Source organism: Taurulus bubalis (genome assembly GCF_910589615.1).
Source record: "Taurulus bubalis genome assembly, chromosome: 2".
Lineage (NCBI taxonomy): Eukaryota > Metazoa > Chordata > Actinopteri > Perciformes > Cottidae > Taurulus > Taurulus bubalis.
This window is the reverse complement of record NC_136590.1, coordinates 42,721,497-42,738,522: the sequence shown is the minus strand read 5'-3', so window position 1 is coordinate 42,738,522 and position 17,026 is coordinate 42,721,497. Positions and strand designations below refer to the sequence as shown.

At 44.1% G+C, this 17,026-nt stretch overlaps 2 protein-coding genes across 2 annotated transcripts; both read left to right on the top strand.

Moving 5' to 3' along the window:
* Nucleotides 1-4,309: 4,309 nt before the first annotated feature.
* On the top strand, nt 4,310-9,075 carry serpinh1a (serpin peptidase inhibitor, clade H (heat shock protein 47), member 1a). The gene is made up of 5 exons (XM_079234876.1): nt 4,310-4,372; nt 5,994-6,613; nt 6,703-6,801; nt 7,830-8,062; nt 8,143-9,075. The coding sequence occupies exons 2-5, from the start codon at nt 6,016-6,018 to the stop codon at nt 8,443-8,445; spliced, it is 1,233 nt and encodes a 410-aa protein (XP_079091002.1). The 5' UTR covers nt 4,310-4,372; nt 5,994-6,015; the 3' UTR covers nt 8,446-9,075.
* A 1,694-nt stretch (nt 9,076-10,769) lies between these two features.
* On the top strand, nt 10,770-16,812 carry acer3 (alkaline ceramidase 3; the record flags this gene model as incomplete). The annotated part of the gene is made up of 11 exons (XM_079214057.1): nt 10,770-10,872; nt 12,918-13,028; nt 13,187-13,239; nt 13,405-13,457; nt 14,018-14,099; nt 14,209-14,244; nt 15,543-15,601; nt 15,731-15,832; nt 16,150-16,254; nt 16,629-16,674; nt 16,759-16,812. 11 exons carry the CDS (start codon nt 10,770-10,772, stop codon nt 16,810-16,812), a joined length of 804 nt encoding a protein of 267 aa, XP_079070183.1.
* Nucleotides 16,813-17,026: the final 214 nt, after the last annotated feature.

Sequence of the window (17,026 nt, the reverse complement as noted above, 5' to 3'; positions counted from 1 at the left end):
CATTTGTGTCATTCATACTGTATGCTTTGGAATTCTCATTGTTAGTTTAAATACTACATTTTCTCACTTTTTCATGTATACACCGGGATTTCACAAAATGTTTGGTCATGTAAATTTGGTTTAAAGTCATGGAAAAGTCATGGAAATCCATTGGTCAAAATGTGTATGAACCCTGTGTTTCAACTGGTACTTCTTTTTCAATATCAAGAACGAGAGGAAGAGGAGGAGAGAAGAGGCATGAGAAGATACATGGGCGGAGCCGAGGTGTGTACCTCTTCCTGCTGTCCGTCTCCAGCCGTGGTCTGTTCCATTGTGGACGCAATATGTGTCACGTACTGGAGTTGAGAGGTGTTTCGAGGGTTAAATTGAGTATGTTGCCAGTTTGAAGTGTGAAGATGTCAGGAGGGAGAGGTCACAGAAGGATGAGAGAGAAATAATTTAATTAAACTTCTCTGCAGGGGTGGGGGTGGGCGGGTTGAAGACGCCATGGAGCGTTGGCATTGTCCCCATCTCTAGGAAATGTTAGTGTTTCCTGGAATGTACCAGATAGGACTACGAGGGCGGAGGTTTGGATGGTTTTGCTGTGACGGAGAGTTTCCATGGGGGCCGACATGAGGGTAGACATGTTTTCACCAGGCTGTAGTCATACGACGCTCTCAACATATCGGGTTAGAGGCATCTTTGAACCCTGATGGGGCTTGAGCATACCAGTGCTGTGCTCCTCCCGTCAGTTTAGTGCCACTAACCGTTGAACTGAGCGCTTGTACCGGACCGTACAGGAGCCTGTACAACACCTGGCAAGGAGGTAGAGGAGCGTCTGGTAGCCTCAGAGATCTATTCCAGGCCCAGCAGTCAGAGATTAACCCCATGGCCCTGGGATAATTACGTCAGATCCCGTTAATCCCAAACAATTAAGCGGTGACAGTGACGGGGCCCTCGACTAGAAGTTCTCTCGCGGAAGAGATGCATGCTGGTCCTGCGAAGGCGTCTCATGTCAGGAGAGGCATGTGGACTGGATAATGAGTCAATCCATATGACATGTATGTATGTTATTCAACTCATCACAGCTGAACTACGATAAAGCCATTTGTGTAAATCAAGTATGATGATGATAATATTTAAATGTTCATTTGATCCTTTATTTATTTAGCCTGGAATGTCCCGTTTAGATACGAGACATCTTATTCCAGAGACTCAAACGACTCGGCATATTTTAATTTCACATGTTAGAACATAAAGGCTACACATGGGAACATGTTAAAAGAAGACCGGCACACAGACCATAGCGATGATATCCATGGCACATTCCACTTGAGTCATGGATTATGGAAAAAGACCACATGTTTCCTTCAGGGCGCTTTGCAGAAGATCTTTATTATGGTATTGAAGGAAGGGCGTATGGTATTGACATGTTGCAGCAGCCCATTCCAAGCTCTGAGCTCACCCTGGGGACATGTAAGAGAAACCAATTTATAGACCAGTGTTGCTATATGATGAAGGATAAAAGGCTGGAGATCAAAGTAGGTGCAGCTTGTCTGACTCACATAAAACACACTGGTGAACGCGTGAGCCTGCATTTGTTACAAAACGTAATGCAGCATGATATGCCAGTTTGCTAAAGCCAGTTTGGATTAAACTGGATTCTGCATATAGCAAATCAGATTAGCACTATTTTCTATTTGGCCTCAAAGTACTTTTTTTTGTTTTACTTTTTATTTATTCTAACAATAAAGCTGCAGTGATTGGAACAGCTCTATGGACAATAAAGGATAGTGGCAGAAACCTAGCATCAGCACTAGTATCGACAGTATACTGCCGTTTTGCTTCCTGCCTTCATTGTTAGCTCTTCGTTGACCTCTAGTGGCCTCAGGAAGTACTGCTACTGCTCAGCTGACGAGTCAGTATTTATCTACTTCCGCCAGCAGAGGGCGTCTGTCCCAACCGGACTGTTGGTCCCTCTCTGGCTTCTAAAGCTCAACATAATATCATGGACATGAGAAATGAATCTGTTCATCTCGGTATTCCAGTTCTCAGGACTCAGAGAAATGGAGCCACACTCTGCTTTACCCTAAAATGAAGATTTGATTGAATTAAAATGACCGGTTCATGAAAAGGAGGAATGATGCGAGGCCCAAACGGGATGCAGCGAATGAATGTGAGAGAATCAATAACATAAATAAACACTGCATGGAAACACTGGACCCTTCGGTCCATTCATGGGGAGACACGCCGGAGAGAGGAAGTCGTGAGGAAACATGATGAATACAAAGGCAGAAGGACGACACAGCATCCAAGTAAAATCCAAACGTGTTCAATACCAATCAGAAATGAATACACACCAAACGAGGATGTCTCAAACACACATCACAGAACTTGTTTCTTAGTAAGCGTGTAGCCCTTTAGTGTTTGGACAATACAGTCCTGTAAACAGATGCATCACAACATTGTCACAGACAGGAAGTGGACTGGAATGTGCATTAAGAACGCAGACTATGGATTAAAAAAAAAAGATGTTCGCTTTCTTGCACATCTCAAGTGTGTTTCTCAAAACAATTGGTACAAAAAGCACCGATTACCTGCGAACACCTGGAACTTGTAAATAAATCAATAACCATGTTAGTCCATGAGTCATAGCAGAATATGACAACTGGATCACTTTGCATGTAATGAATGATGTGCAAGCAACAGAACAGTATGAGACACAGCATGACAAGAGCACCTAATAATGTGGGAAACAGTAGATACAAAGTGTGCCAAAGCATAGTGGGTATAGTGGGTGTCGAGACCGGTGGGAAATAAACTCCTTTAAAGTGCGACACATGTACTGTAGTTACAACACAATACAGTACAGGGACACCATACCAGGTTTACTGATTTGATTTGCTAGAATAGAACGAGGTGTTTTGTTGAACTGACTTAAACCACATCATATCTGGATTGTAAATACGACTGGATTTCATTCATTCGAACGTTCTTCTAAAGTACACAACACCAGCTGCCAGTAGCTCTGGAGAACAGGGCCGCGTTACAGCGGACATGCATCCGCTCCTACTGTGACTTCCTGCTGCCTGACCCACATCAACACACACCACTCCCAAGCAGGGAGGGGACATGACACCAGGAAGAAGAGAAGGAAACATTTACAGGGAAAACGCTCTACACACGGCCGACTGAACGGACTGGACTGATTCTTAACGGATGCATTTCTGTCATTCTGATACATTGCATGTACTGCATGCAGCTCGTTTGTGTCCGTCTCTAAACAGCCTTGGACTGTCGCTCTTTCCTGGGAAAAAGTGTCAAAGAAATGTGACGACATTACCAAACACTATGACAACCAATGTGAAGGGGAGCCACAGCAATGCCAAGTACACATTTAAATAGTGGAAGTTCTGGAGGGATTCTGGCTCCCTCATGGGCCCCTGGGCACAGACATGCCAAAGGTCCACCACCTCTACACAGGAGCAGGTTGTTTAGCCTCTTTGGGTTTTGTGTCTCTTTGCAGCTGTTTTGCATCTCTTTATAGTGGGTTTCTAGTCGTTTAATGTGTCTTTGTGGTCATTTTGAGTTTCTTCCTGGTTGGTATGTGTCTCTTTGAGATGCATTCAGGTCAAGGAGGGCCCTGACATGTGGGCCCCTGTGCCTGTGCCCAGTGGGCCCCTTCAGTAATCCATCTATGTGCTAAACCCCTGCATTGCCTCAGGTCAAGTGTCAGGGTCAGAGAGGGGCAATTTCAGGACGGGGCACGGAAAACAAAAGGTAAAAACACTGGCAGAGTAGAAATAAAGATCATTCATGCTAACACTGAGTAACACCGAGTTTCGTGCATTTTTCACAACCTGAAAAGTTTGTTTTGCCTCGTAGATGAGTTCAGAAGTGAAACCACAATAAAAGTAGGAATGTAAAAGCATGTCAACTTTTCTAATGGAATAGCTCCATTTTATTAAGTACAAATATCCCAAAGAAAACCAAAAGTAATACCAACTTTGCATAACAAATATGACTCTATTGTGAGTTGTCCTAGATACCGAAGAGGGAACTATCAGGTATTTCAGTGCAACCATAATCAGTAAGTAATGAGGGGTAACTTTATTATGGGTCACTGACTGGTAGCTGTCTGAGGGCTTTAGGACCTGGAGGGGGAACATTCTTCTGTCCTGAATACTGTGGGCGGGACCGGCCTGGGAGAAAGATCCCAGTGCAGAGATGTTAATGCTCTGTGAACTGGGCATGGACATTCCTGCAGCTGTCTCAGATACCTCTGATTCCAACCATTACATACATTGACTTCACATAGAGCGGATCAGCGCCGGGGGATCTGTTTGTAAGCAAGCTCGGGGAGAAGCTGCTGAATTATTGAAAACCAAACAAGGTAAGACACAAAGTACTGGGAGAGAGAAAGAGGGGGAAGGGAGAGTTCCACTGGTGGGAAATGCCCAGGCATGTGAAAAGAGGCCACACAGTCAGATCTGTAATAAGCGCTTTCAGATTCTGTTGCAGAATCAAGCAGTGTGTTGTATCCAAGTTATTTTCTTATTAAAGTATAAGAAAAAAAGTGGAATATGTTTCCTTAAAGTTAGAAAAGAATGAGAGTTGACTGCAACTTTTAAACTGATTGAAACTGTGACATTTTGTTTATCTTAGTCTACATTTTACACTGACGTTTTCCAAAATAAAAGACTTTGGAAGACTATAAGATAGTTTCCCATCAATCATTCATCAAAGTCTCAAACTGGTTAAGGATCTACTAAAGGTCCTGAAGGACGTGGACGAAACGACATCCAAACCAAATGTACCAATGTTAGTCACCGGGTCAGAGAGAGAGACGACTTCAAAAGGTCACAGCAGTGTTACTTTACAAATGCTTCTTAGATCACCGCATCAGCGTTTGATACGTCTGTATTTATTCTGTGCTAACTAAAGATTCATCGTCAAGTAGTACTTTAAACATGCAACGACAGAGCATTTGAAGAATGATGTAGACAAAAACTCTCCGCCTGTTAAAAGTGACCTCTCCCAGGCACAGATCTCGGTCAGACATCTCTTTCTCTGCGAGCCTGTAGAAACATGTCCATGAGCTGCTGAGAGGAGACTCCTTGTGTGTGTGTCATTCTTCTCTTTTAGGTGGTTTCCTTATTGCATTTTATTTAGAGGCTGATACCAATTCATCTGTGAGGATTTTTACTTTAACCCTAACTGGCCACGTGCACAAACCCTCTTCTGAGTTCTCTATATACGTGGACTGGAATAAAAAGCTGACATTGGCCGAGTGTGCGTCAGCACGTGGTCACTTCTTCCACACCGCGAGGAACCAATCAGCATCAACCACACATATTCCTCTCTATATCATTTTCATAATCCTAAATCTTTTGTGTTGCCATGGCGTGAAGAAACTCAGACGAGGCTGGCCAACATGTTTGGCTTAGTTGCATCCTGCAGCTGTCTACGTGGCTGTTATGTAAGTCTCTCCTTGAGGTCTACTGGGAGAGACCTCACAGCTTCCCTGCAGACTAAACCCTAAATAATCCACCAAATGGGCTCCCCGAGTTTGGAAAAGTGAGGAGAATGAGATTTGTCTAAAACAGAACATACATCACCCCAGACAAGAGTTTTCTATCTTCTTAGGCTAGGGCAGTATGGCCAACATCGTCTAAAATCCATCATTGTATATCTCGATAACAATATATTTCACGATACACCATGTTTTCTAGTAAATCAAATCTTTATTAAATAACCACATGGGTTTGTAAACTCCTGTGTAAACTAAATACTTGACTCATGGATGAGTATTTTATCATTTAGTTAAGATTCTCAGGAATTTGAGCTGGTCTGATCTGATCAATTATTATCAATTTGGACGATGCAATTGTGTATCACGATATCTCGATGTGTGATTTCATCCGGGTGAAAGACGATAAATAATCATTTTGAATGACCGCTCTGAGGTCAGCACATGACATGAATGACTGACGCTTGTCTTCGTGTCCTCGTAGGTTTCCTCTGAAGCGGGACACCATGTGGGTGACTGACCTGGCAGCCCTGGTCCTCCTGGCCTCCTCAGCTACCGCTGCCACCTCGGCCTCTCCAGACCAGGTCCTGAGTAACCACGCCACCATCCTGGCTGACAACAGCGCCAAGCTGGCTTTCAAGCTCTACCAAAACATGGCCAAGGAAAAAGGTTTGGAAAACATCCTCATCTCCCCCGTCGTCGTGGCCTCCTCTCTGGGTCTGGTGGCTCTCGGGGGCAAAGCCTCCACGGCCTCTCAGGTAAAAACCCTCCTGAATGCGGCGAAAGTCAAAGACGAGCAGCTGCACTCCGGTCTGGCCGAGCTCCTGGCCGAGGTGAGCGACCCGAAGACCCGCAATGTCACCTGGAAGATCAGCAGCCGGCTGTACGGACCCAGCTCCGTCACCTTCGTGGAGGAGTTTGTCAAGAGCAGCAAGAAGCACTACAACTGTGACCACTCCAAGATCAACTTCAGAGACAAGAAGAGCGCCGTGAGCTCCATCAACGAGTGGGCGGCCAAGTCTACCGATGGCAAACTGCCCGAGGTCACCAAGGAGGTGGAGCAGACCGACGGGGCGATGATCGTCAACGCCATGTTTTTCAAACGTGAGTCCGCTCCGCATACCACCTGTGCACCTGCAGTGTTCTTTCGTGAAACGCTCTTAGAATTAATAGTTTTTCTTTGTTTCTCACAGCTCACTGGGATGAGCAGTTCCATCATAAGATGGTGGACAACCGTGGATTCATGTTGCCCAACAGCTTCACCATTTCTGTGCAGATGATGCACCGCACAGGTAGATGGAGACAGTTTGTGCGACGCTAATTTCGTGGTCGGCGTACAAACATGCGTCATCCTACTGCACTCATTTACAATATACGTATTCCTATGATGGTTTGAATGGCTAGTTAGTCTTAATAGGCAGGCTGCACCTTGCATGGTGGTATCAGTCAGTGTATGAATGGGTGTGCGTGGGTGAAGCACTTTGAGTGGCCGAAAGACTAGAAAAGTACAAGTCCATTTCCCATTTACCATGTAATAATGCAAATAACCAAAAAGCCAGCCTTGGAATTTAATTTCGCTCAATGGTTTCACTAATACAGTTTTTTGTGGCCTTTAACAAACATCCTTTCCTTAGAACAGGGGTCACTAATAGGCGGACTGCGGTCCGGGTCAGGAACCAGTAGCCGTTGTATCCAGACCTGGACCTAAAACCGAGAGATAATTGAGAGTTATTACATTTTGAGGGAACACTTCTGTTTTAACCGGCGCAGCTTTTCTGGCCTTAGTTTAGATATTGACAGAACATAGACAATTTGATATATTAATATTAAAAATGTTATTCTTAAATTCATCCCTTCTTTTACATTTATGTATTAATAGATTATAGATTATTTATCATTCTTGTGTCATCCAGTTCAATTTGAAAACTGATAATAAATGAAATATTATTCAATTTCTTTCTTTTATTGATTTGACAGTTGTTGACTACAGCTGATTGTCTATTTCAGACATATGGGACTAAATTATAGCGCAAATTAGACATCATTGTGAGGACCTTCTTGAACTGGACCCTGTTGAATTTGAATTGAATACCCCGCACTATACCATTGCAGGTCAAACATCCGAGATGAACTAAATAATGCCCAAATTCCTACCATGGAACTAAAACACTGCTTTCTGCTGAAAACACAATCTTGTTGACTGTCAGTGATGACGTTCCTATTACATAGAGTGATGTAAGAGTGAATGGGATGGTCTGTTATAGTCCAACACACAACGGAGATGGCTCATATTTGTAATGCACCTGTTTTGCTTCCTCAGGCCTCTATGGCTTCTACACTGACAAAACCAACAAGTTAACTCTCCTGAGCATGCCTCTGGCTCACAAGAAGTCCACGGTGCTGCTCATCATGCCCCACCAGGTGGAACCTCTGCAGAGGCTGGAGAAGATGCTGACCAAGAAGCAGCTGGACACGTGGCTGGGCAAGCTGCAGCAGACGGCGGTGGCCGTGTCTCTGCCCAAAGTCAGCATGGAAGTCAGTCACAACCTGCAGGTAAGAGGCACGAAAGAAGGGCACCTCGGTCTTAACGTCTAGCTTCTTTTACACACTCTGAATATCTGCCCCCCGTCCAGAAACACCTCGGGGAGCTGGGCCTGACGGAGGCCGTGAACAAATCCAAAGCCGACTTGTCCAGAATGTCCGGGAAGAAGGATCTCTACCTGGCCAGCGTGCTCCACGCCTCCGCCATTGAGTGGGACACCGACGGCAACGAAATGGACATGAGCATCTTGAGCACGGACAAGCTGAAGAACCCCAAACTGTTCTACGCCGACCACCCTTTCCTCTTCCTCGTGAAGGACCAGAAGACAAACTCCATCCTGTTCATGGGCAGGATGGTCCGGCCGAAGGGCGATAAGATGAGAGATGAGCTGTGACCACATTCACCTAAAGCCTGGCTGTGTGTGTGTGTGTGTGTGTGTGTGTGTGTATTTTCTACTGCGGGATGCCGAGAGCGGCGGGAAATGAAAGTGCATTCCTTAACATCACATGCCAACAGCATTCCACAATAAATTTGCGTTGTGCACTCCCTTCCTTTTTTATCTTGAAGAATATTTGATATCTTTGTTTTTTTTCATTTTGCATTGGCAGATCACAATATGGACTGAAGACTTACATTAAGTTTGATTTCCCTGAAATTCTGTTAAAGTCTTAAAATGTGTACAACACTCTTACTTCTGCAGAGATTTGATGGTGCTCGTTGTTTATTTAACACAATGTTTCAGTTTGTCAAGCAGCTGCTTTTAATTTTTTAACTCAGAGAATATTTACAATTGTGTCGCCCATCCTTTGCACTGCTTTCCACGACAAGCATTTAGTTTGAACCCAGGTACATTGCTGTTTTCCTATTATTGATCCTCCCTGAATGCACTGACCTACACTGGCAAACAAACCAAAGCATTTTTTATTAGATTTAATAAAAAAAACAATGTGTGCATGCACAATGTGACAATTTCAAAACATGAATTGTTTCAGACTGTTACAGTTTTTGCAATAAAGGCGTGGGAAAAAAACACCCCCCAAGTGTCATCTTCATTTTAGATCTCTGGCGCTGCCATCGTCCGTCACAGAAGACCCTGACTCCTTGAACCGGTCGGCCTCTTGGTGTGTCTGCCTGCAGGAGCAGCTTGGCCTTGGCCTTACGATTCCAGCGAGGGCGAGGAATGTGGGAGAGTTGTAAAGGTACACACTGCGTGGTAAACATGGGCTCGTAATCAGTAAACTGTGCATGTTTAGACGAAACAGAAATATTTGCGTACGTCCAGATGGGTCCAGCAGCTGCTCCAATGAGGCCCTGGGTAAAAAGCCACATCATCAACCTCCTGACCGTTAGTTCAATAACTCATATATAGCTTCACTTATAAAGTATTTGTTCATCAGTGAATGTCCTGTATTGTTGCATCAGTGGACCTTTATTTAGTGTATCACACCACCTAGAGGACATCTGGGTTCATGACATCAGAACAATGATTGTTTTTCATGTGGTGGGAACATTTCATAATTTATAATCCATCATACGACATTCATTGGAGAATTGTATAAATAATGTGTGTAAAACGTAAACAGGGTGAACTGTGACAGACATGAAGTGAACAGTTTGAGGCCTTTATCTTGTTTCAGAAATACTATTCAGAGGAACCCGAATCAGGCAACATGTGCAGCAATATGTTTTATCAAATCCTGTTATATAAGAAACATATTTACTATTATGACTTTGAGATCATTGTAATGTAGGAAACCTCTACCATTCCAACGAGTGCCTTAAAATAATGTAAATTATCTTCATTTGTATGGGAAGAGGATATATATACAGTTGTATACGGCATCAACGTCTTAAACGTGGTACTTACCGTGTTTTTACTAGAGCTGCACAAAGACTCAGATGTTATTAAATGCTCTGTAATGATGACTCAGCCTGCTGGAGGAAGAGAGGAGCTGTATGGTGTGTGAGCTACTGTATAGGCTTCAAACTTCCTTATAATGAAGTGCTGTAAGTGCACCAGCCACCTGCCAGAGGAAGATACAAGTGCATGAAGTGGAGGACTGCTTACCCTGAAGCCATCCTTCATTTCATAATGCAGCAAGCTGACTCTGTCATCTGCTCTTTTTGTGTGTCTTATATCCTGTTGTTTAATTACTGATTAATTACCGACATCCTGTTCTTGTGACATGTTTATCTTGACTCTATTGCTATGTTGCATAATGAGTGTTGGCCCGTGTTCCACTTTTGTCTAAGCTGCTTGGCAAAATCTGTCAAATTATTGCTGATGTGACAATAAAGAGCGTGTGTGAAACTATTTTATGTTTCGGCCGCTGCAGTTTGCCAATGTACACGATTTGTGTCATGCACATATAATAATCATTATCACATGTCACCATGGGACACATGCTATACACATCACAAACATGGAGGGGTATTTCATTTAACATTTGGGTCCTTCAAATGATCATTTTGCACAATTAGTGTGCTGCACAAGGTTGATTGTTGACTGTATACTGAGCACAAAGAGTGATACTGTGTGGAGCTAAATCACACAGTGTGCAGGCTGCTATCTGTAAGGCTGTCTGTGTAACAACAGTTGTGCTGGACTTTGTTCAGGAGGAGGAGGAGGAGGAGGAGGAGGAAGAGGAGGAGGAGGAGAGCTCGCGCTGGTGATGGGACTACTAACCCGTTAGCACCACCGCCTCCTCCTCTTCCATCATGGCTCCCTCGGCAGACAGGCAAGGATACTGGGGCCGGCCGACCTCAACGCTGGACTGGTGCGAGGAGAATTATGTCGCCTCTTTTTACATCGCGGAATTCTGTAAGTGAAATACAATTGACATATTGTTGTTCTGCCTCCGGCCCCCAACGGAAAATTGTGAATTGTCTGCCCCGCCTCCGCATCTCTCGGGTCGGTCGGACGGACGGACGCGTCCGCCCGGACCGCCGCCCCTGAGGAGCGGACACATGAAGAGTTGCCGCGGCGGCAGGTTGATAACAATGGACTGCTTCGTGCTTCCAGGGGCCGCTCGGCCAATAGGAGCGGCCCGTTACCGAGTGTAGCCGAAGCTACGCGTTAGCTAGGACTAGCGCGGACGGCGTTTCGCCACCGAGAGCTAACGGGGAAAAGAGGAGCGCGCGGTGTCCGTTGCACCTGCATCGCGTCATCACAGGGAACGTCAGTTAGTCCACACCGGCACGCGCGTGTGTTTTCAAGTCTGTCGACGGTTGAGCGTGTTGTCTGGGGACGTTTCTCCTCCCGAGGTGCGTTCACACTTGATGGGGCATTTCGCTCCATACCAGCCGGGAAAGTCTCATGATTAAAAACAACAACCACAAGAAAAAACGGGTTCCTCAGGATCCATTATCTCAGACATGGTTCGTGTCAGCTGTTCCAGAAACGTCTCTGTCAGCATTGAGCCAAACTACAGCACACTGGAAATAATGATTTTAAGTTACTTATTATTGCTCAGGAAGATCAAGAGAATAGGCTTTGCATTCAAAAGATGTGTCCTGACAGTGTTTGTATTCATTTATAATACATTTAAATGAATGCTTGCCACAATACATTGGCATTAAGCTAATAAATATGATTGTATTGTGCATAATTCATATATATTCATTGTAGAATAGAAGGTAATCTATTTTTAGTACAATCACTTGTATGTTGAGGAAGTCAAGGTAAACTGAAGCCAAGTGGGTCAGAGTTTAGTTATTTTATTGCTCTTTTATCTTCTGTGTATATCGTCCACGTCACGCCTTTGTTATGGTACATTACATTTTATTGTCCTAATAGCTTTTACTGGAGGCCACTAGTTGTCCGGCCCCGCCGCGTTCATGCGTGTCATTGTTTCTAAAACACAAGCACATCAAGGCGACTGACAGTTGAAGCTTTTGTTTGCACGCGCTGTCCCTGCATTGGCATTTAAACGTCGATTCAGGTTACAATGGCTGGAATGTGGCATCGTTCACAGGGGGAAAAGACCAGAGACACCGCTGTGGGTTTAATCCTCATTCCATGTGTGTTTTTGTGCACTATCTCTACATCAGCACACGGCCACAGGAGGAAACAGAGACACAGAGGCCCGTCATAAAGAGCCTCTCTCACGGGGCGTCCCATTGCATTCAGATGTTTGTGGTTGTCATTGAAATGTGTAAAAACACAACACTCATATGTTGGAGTATTCTTAGGGTGTGTGCATTTGTTATCAGTAACCAAAGTCCACCCATTTAAAAAAGAACTGGCAACGACCCGTGGGCCATAATCAGACACATGCAGATAAAGGGCATGTCAACACCAGCCAGCACTGGCAGAGTGGCAGCAGCAGTTTTCAAACTACTCAGTTTTTTTCAAGACTCAAGACTCAAAAACTGGTACTTGTGGCCCAATTATAACTCATATAGTCTACCCAGTGGCCAGCTTCTCTGGACCGTCAGCACATGTTTATGCTTTACACTAAGTTTGAAATTCACTTTTTGCAAATAACTACACACAGTAATCTTTAGCGCACACTCATGTGTGTGTGTGTGTGTGTGCTAGAGACTGCCATTGAAACACCACACTCAATTATCAATCACCTGCACCCATAATGCACCTGTGAAAACATTTGTAACCAATTAGATCACTAACTCACTAGATCACAAACTCTATAAATAGGGTTTAGGTTTGTGAACAACAATGTAGAGAGAGACTGTAATTACAATACTGTAACGTATGCAGATGTTGTGATGATCACAGCATGTGTCTCACTGAACTCTCACCGCTGTCATGTGGCCCAATCACAGAGGTGATAATTCAGAGGCGTTCAAGTGTCACACAGGTCATATCGTCCAGCTCTAATTGGTCTCTGTTGTCTTTTTGAACAGGGAACACTGTCAGCAACCTGATTATGATCCTCCCTCCCATTTATGGGGCCATCCAGACGTACCGAGACGGCCTCGAGTTTCGCTACGTCTGCTCTTTCCTCGGCCTGGCAGGTTAGTCCGTTAAAATCACAAGTTTCACTCGCTCTTCTTTCCACGTCGTAGTTATTGACAATAGAATATGATGTGCAGTATACACTGCGCTGCGTACACTCGAGAACGTCCTGATATTCAAATGTGATGTTTCGTGTGGTTGTCTGTCCATCGCCCAGCTGTCGGTGTTGGTTCCTGGTGCTTCCACATGACGCTGCTGTATGAAATGCAGGTGAGATACAGCGTGAATACAAATATTATTATGTCAGCAAAAAAGGGAATCTTGCCTTTTTTGATCAATTCAAATATTTGTAATAGATTCAAGAGGTCAAACATGTTCTGGCATGCAATCCTAGAGTGATACTAACATGTGTTTTCTTTGTATTATCCTTTGCAGTTACTGGACGAGTTGCCGATGATTTACAGTACATGCGTCTTTGTCTACTGCCTGTAAGTGGCTCAACCTTTTGGATTCATTGCTGTTGAAGCAGTGGCTGACTGTCACTGAGAACAGACTTTCTGTGCTTGTGGCTGTAAAATGAACCGCTGAATCCCTTCCTGGTCACTTTGTCCAATCCAAGAAAGACGTGTATCATCTTCTTGTGGCTATTGATTCTAAACTGGGCATGAGTCCATTTCATCACTGGCCAGGACCTGGCATGGAAACATGTATTTTTTAAAGACCTTTTTCAATTGAAATCAGTGCGTATGTTGTGCGCTAAACGTTAGAGAGCGTCACAGAGATGGAGAAGGTAGCAGCACCGTTACAGCTGTTTGTGTACACATCATTTATTGAGGAATAAGACCAAAGCTAAGTCCCTGTGGCACCTGCTAACTAAAGTGAGCTGACTTTGAAGGTGAACCAGCTATTCTCATTTTAGTGACAAGCCGCTCCTCCCTGTTTTACTCAGCACCATGGTTACACATTTAACCTTCCGTTATTACTTGCTCTATTTATTTCCAGCCGAACATGTAAGATAATCACATTTGTTTCTTTCTTTTTCCCCCAGATATGAGTGTTTCAAACAAGAGAACAGCATCAGTGTATTTCCTATCGCACTACTGTTCATCTTCAGTGTCTCAGTCACTCTGGTGAGTATCCACTCCCACTATAACGAGGGTCATTTGGCTCGAATCACGATGTAAAGAAAGCAGGCCATCATCCTCTCCTCTTGAGTGGTTCCTGTGCTTCTGTCTGCAGGTGTACTTGCAGTGGCAGGAGCCGGTCTTCCACCAGGTAAGGGAGGGCTCAGCCTCACGCTCAACTGGCTCATTGTTTGCTCTTAGGGCTGAGCGTGCCTTCACTCATCTTTTACCTTGTGTCAACAAGCTGCATGCAGCACGCTGGTTGTATGACACACAGTAGCGTTTCATACCAAAGCAAGTATCCGAAATGATGCAACATTTGAGGTTTTTGTTAAACATGCTATGTTCCAAACTCAGTGCTGCTTTCAGAGATCCAAAAAGGAACAAATATAACAGCAGCAAAATGAAGGGACCTGCTAAAGCTTGTGCTGTTAATGGCATGTCCCCAGAGTGTCATACTCTTTGAAATAAAGAAGACATTCTTCCATAATCTCATAATCCTGACCATATAAACCTTTAAAGACAGACACTTGCGGGATTCCCGCAGCCTGCTTAGGGTTACCATTGTGTACGTGTTGCTTTACAGCAGTAGGGACACTGTGACTAAGCTGCCTTTGTTTTATCTTTGGAACTGACTTTGTTTACTGATCACTATGGTGGCTCATAGGGATCAGTATCAGTATTGTTCTGCTTTTTAATAGAGAGTGTACTGGAAGCATAGAGCATTTATGTGGATGTGTGGACTGTAGCAGGTACAGACTTGTGTTTTTACTGTAATCAAGCCATCTCTACTTGTGGCCCCTCGGTTCAGCTCAGGACCTGAATGTGAACACGAGTTGAATGAATGAATATATACTTTATTAATCCCTAAGGGGAAATTTGGTGTCGAGTAGCAGCAATTTACAGACAGAGAATAAGATATCAAAACAGCAGGGATGAAAGATATATACAATAATAATACTAATAAAATAAAATAGCTGGGATGAAAGGAAAGAACAGAGTGTTAATTTAGGAATTAAATGAAACTTAAACTTAAACAGTAGAAGTGCAAAAGTGCAAGTTTGTATGTATGTGTATATTAAGTGTGTGAGGTGTAAATAAACAAACAATAACAAACAATAGGAGAGTGCAAAAAAGTTGTGTGCAGTGTTTTCTTTTTTCTTTCACCGATTTGTGTTCAGGGTTATTACCCCTGAAGATGGAGAAATAGTTCAAATAATCTATCCTGTAAAAAGACTAAAAGTCTGCCGCTCTAATAAAGAGGAGTGTCTTAATGGCCATTACACTCAAAGAAACAAAGTTGTTGGATGTCGTAACACAAAGACAACTTTGCTTTTATTGGAAAGGCTATGCTAGCAGACTGCGTTAGCGTTAATGTTAGCATTGATGTTAGCATCTCAATGTTCCTCTTCTGGTCACCTCTCCACTAATACCTGTCTCTTCCTCTAGGTCATGTATGGCGCTCTAGTAGCTTGCCTAGTGATGCGATCTATCTTCATCGTTACATGGTAAGTTAGCCAAGAGGACGTTTCAAATGGAAAACATTACCTTATCAGAGGAATGCTTGCTCATTAATATTTAATGCAGCAACAACTAGCGAAAGGGTTTCTTCTTTGTGTCTGTTGTTTCCACGTTAGGGTGTACCCATGGCTCCGACCGCTGTGCTACACCTCCTTAGGAGTCTTCCTGTTGGGGTTCCTGCTGTGGAACATTGACAACATCTTCTGTGACACGTTGAGGTGAGTGTGTGTTTGCAGCAGAAAAACAACACGGGTCTTGTTATTATTAACATACTTGATTTGAGTTTCCATCCATTTAACAGCAGCGGTGTGTAAAATGTTCAGTCAGTGACATTGACCTTTATGTGACATCATAACAATAGATTTGATCATCTTCTCATCACAAGGACAAGTCATGTTGTCCTGTTTGCATGCATTTGTAAAGTACAAACATTTATAAAGAGAGTTAATAAGCATCCTCTTCTGGTCAATCCCCTACTTTTGGAGTTTTCTTTCTTTTGTTATTCATTTTAATTGAACTTTCTTCTGCCTCTCAGAACCAGCAGACACACGCTTCCCTCTGGTGTTGGAGTCGTGACACAGTTCCATGCCTGGTGGCACATCTTCACAGGCCTCGGGTCCTACCTGCACATACTTCTCAGGTGAGCCCTCCCGTTCCAGCAACAGGAGACAGCCGCCGTGAGTCTAACGGCAAAGCGCCGGCGGCAGCTGTGGAATCATGTTTGCAGGGGGATTGTTCCTCCTAAACATAAGGAGGATGGACCTTTACATTTGGCACAAACTTCCACTTAGACTCAAGGATGAATTGACGAGAATCAGGTGGTCACGAAAGGTGACCTCCAAGACACATTAATGACATCATTTAAGAATCCATATTCTAATTATAAAAATGTCGATGAATGTCTAATAGGATAAAACGACAAGGTGATGCCATTTATGACAAACATGGATTTACACTGTTGGCGCGTGAGGCGTGCTCACTCGTTTTACAATCTAATGCTCCTCTTCTTTTTAGCCTGCAGATCCGGTCAACCTACCTTAAGCACAGACCAAATGTAAAGGTACGTCCAACCCGCAGCCACTGTATGCACTGCAGCTTTGATTTAAATGCATTCCTTCATTCATTTACTTATTTTTCTGTCCAGTTCCTTTGTGGAGTTTGGCCCACGTTGCAGATTGATCCACATAAGACGAGTTGAACTGAAGGGACGGGGGCCGACTGAAGGCCGGTGACTGCCATATCCAGACACCATTGGCACAGGGGACCTGCCCAATGCCCACTGCTGGGGACTCAGACCACGGCTAGGGGGCAGGTGCACCCCAAGGCACCCGCCCAGGGACCCCTCGGCTCTGCACTGTGGGGATTTGACTAAGAACAGTAAAGCACTGAGTCCAGTTTAAAGAAATGGAAGA

Excerpts from the sequence above, each read along its gene's own strand:
- serpinh1a (XM_079234876.1), top strand. The coding sequence starts at position 6,016 with ATGTGGGTGACTGACCTGGCAGCCCTGGTCCTCCTGGCCTCCTCAGCT. Across the intron at positions 6,802-7,829 it reads GCAGATGATGCACCGCACAG|GCCTCTATGGCTTCTACACT; the intron begins GTAGATGGAGAC and ends TTGCTTCCTCAG. Across the intron at positions 8,063-8,142 it reads AAGTCAGTCACAACCTGCAG|AAACACCTCGGGGAGCTGGG; the intron begins GTAAGAGGCACG and ends CCCCCCGTCCAG.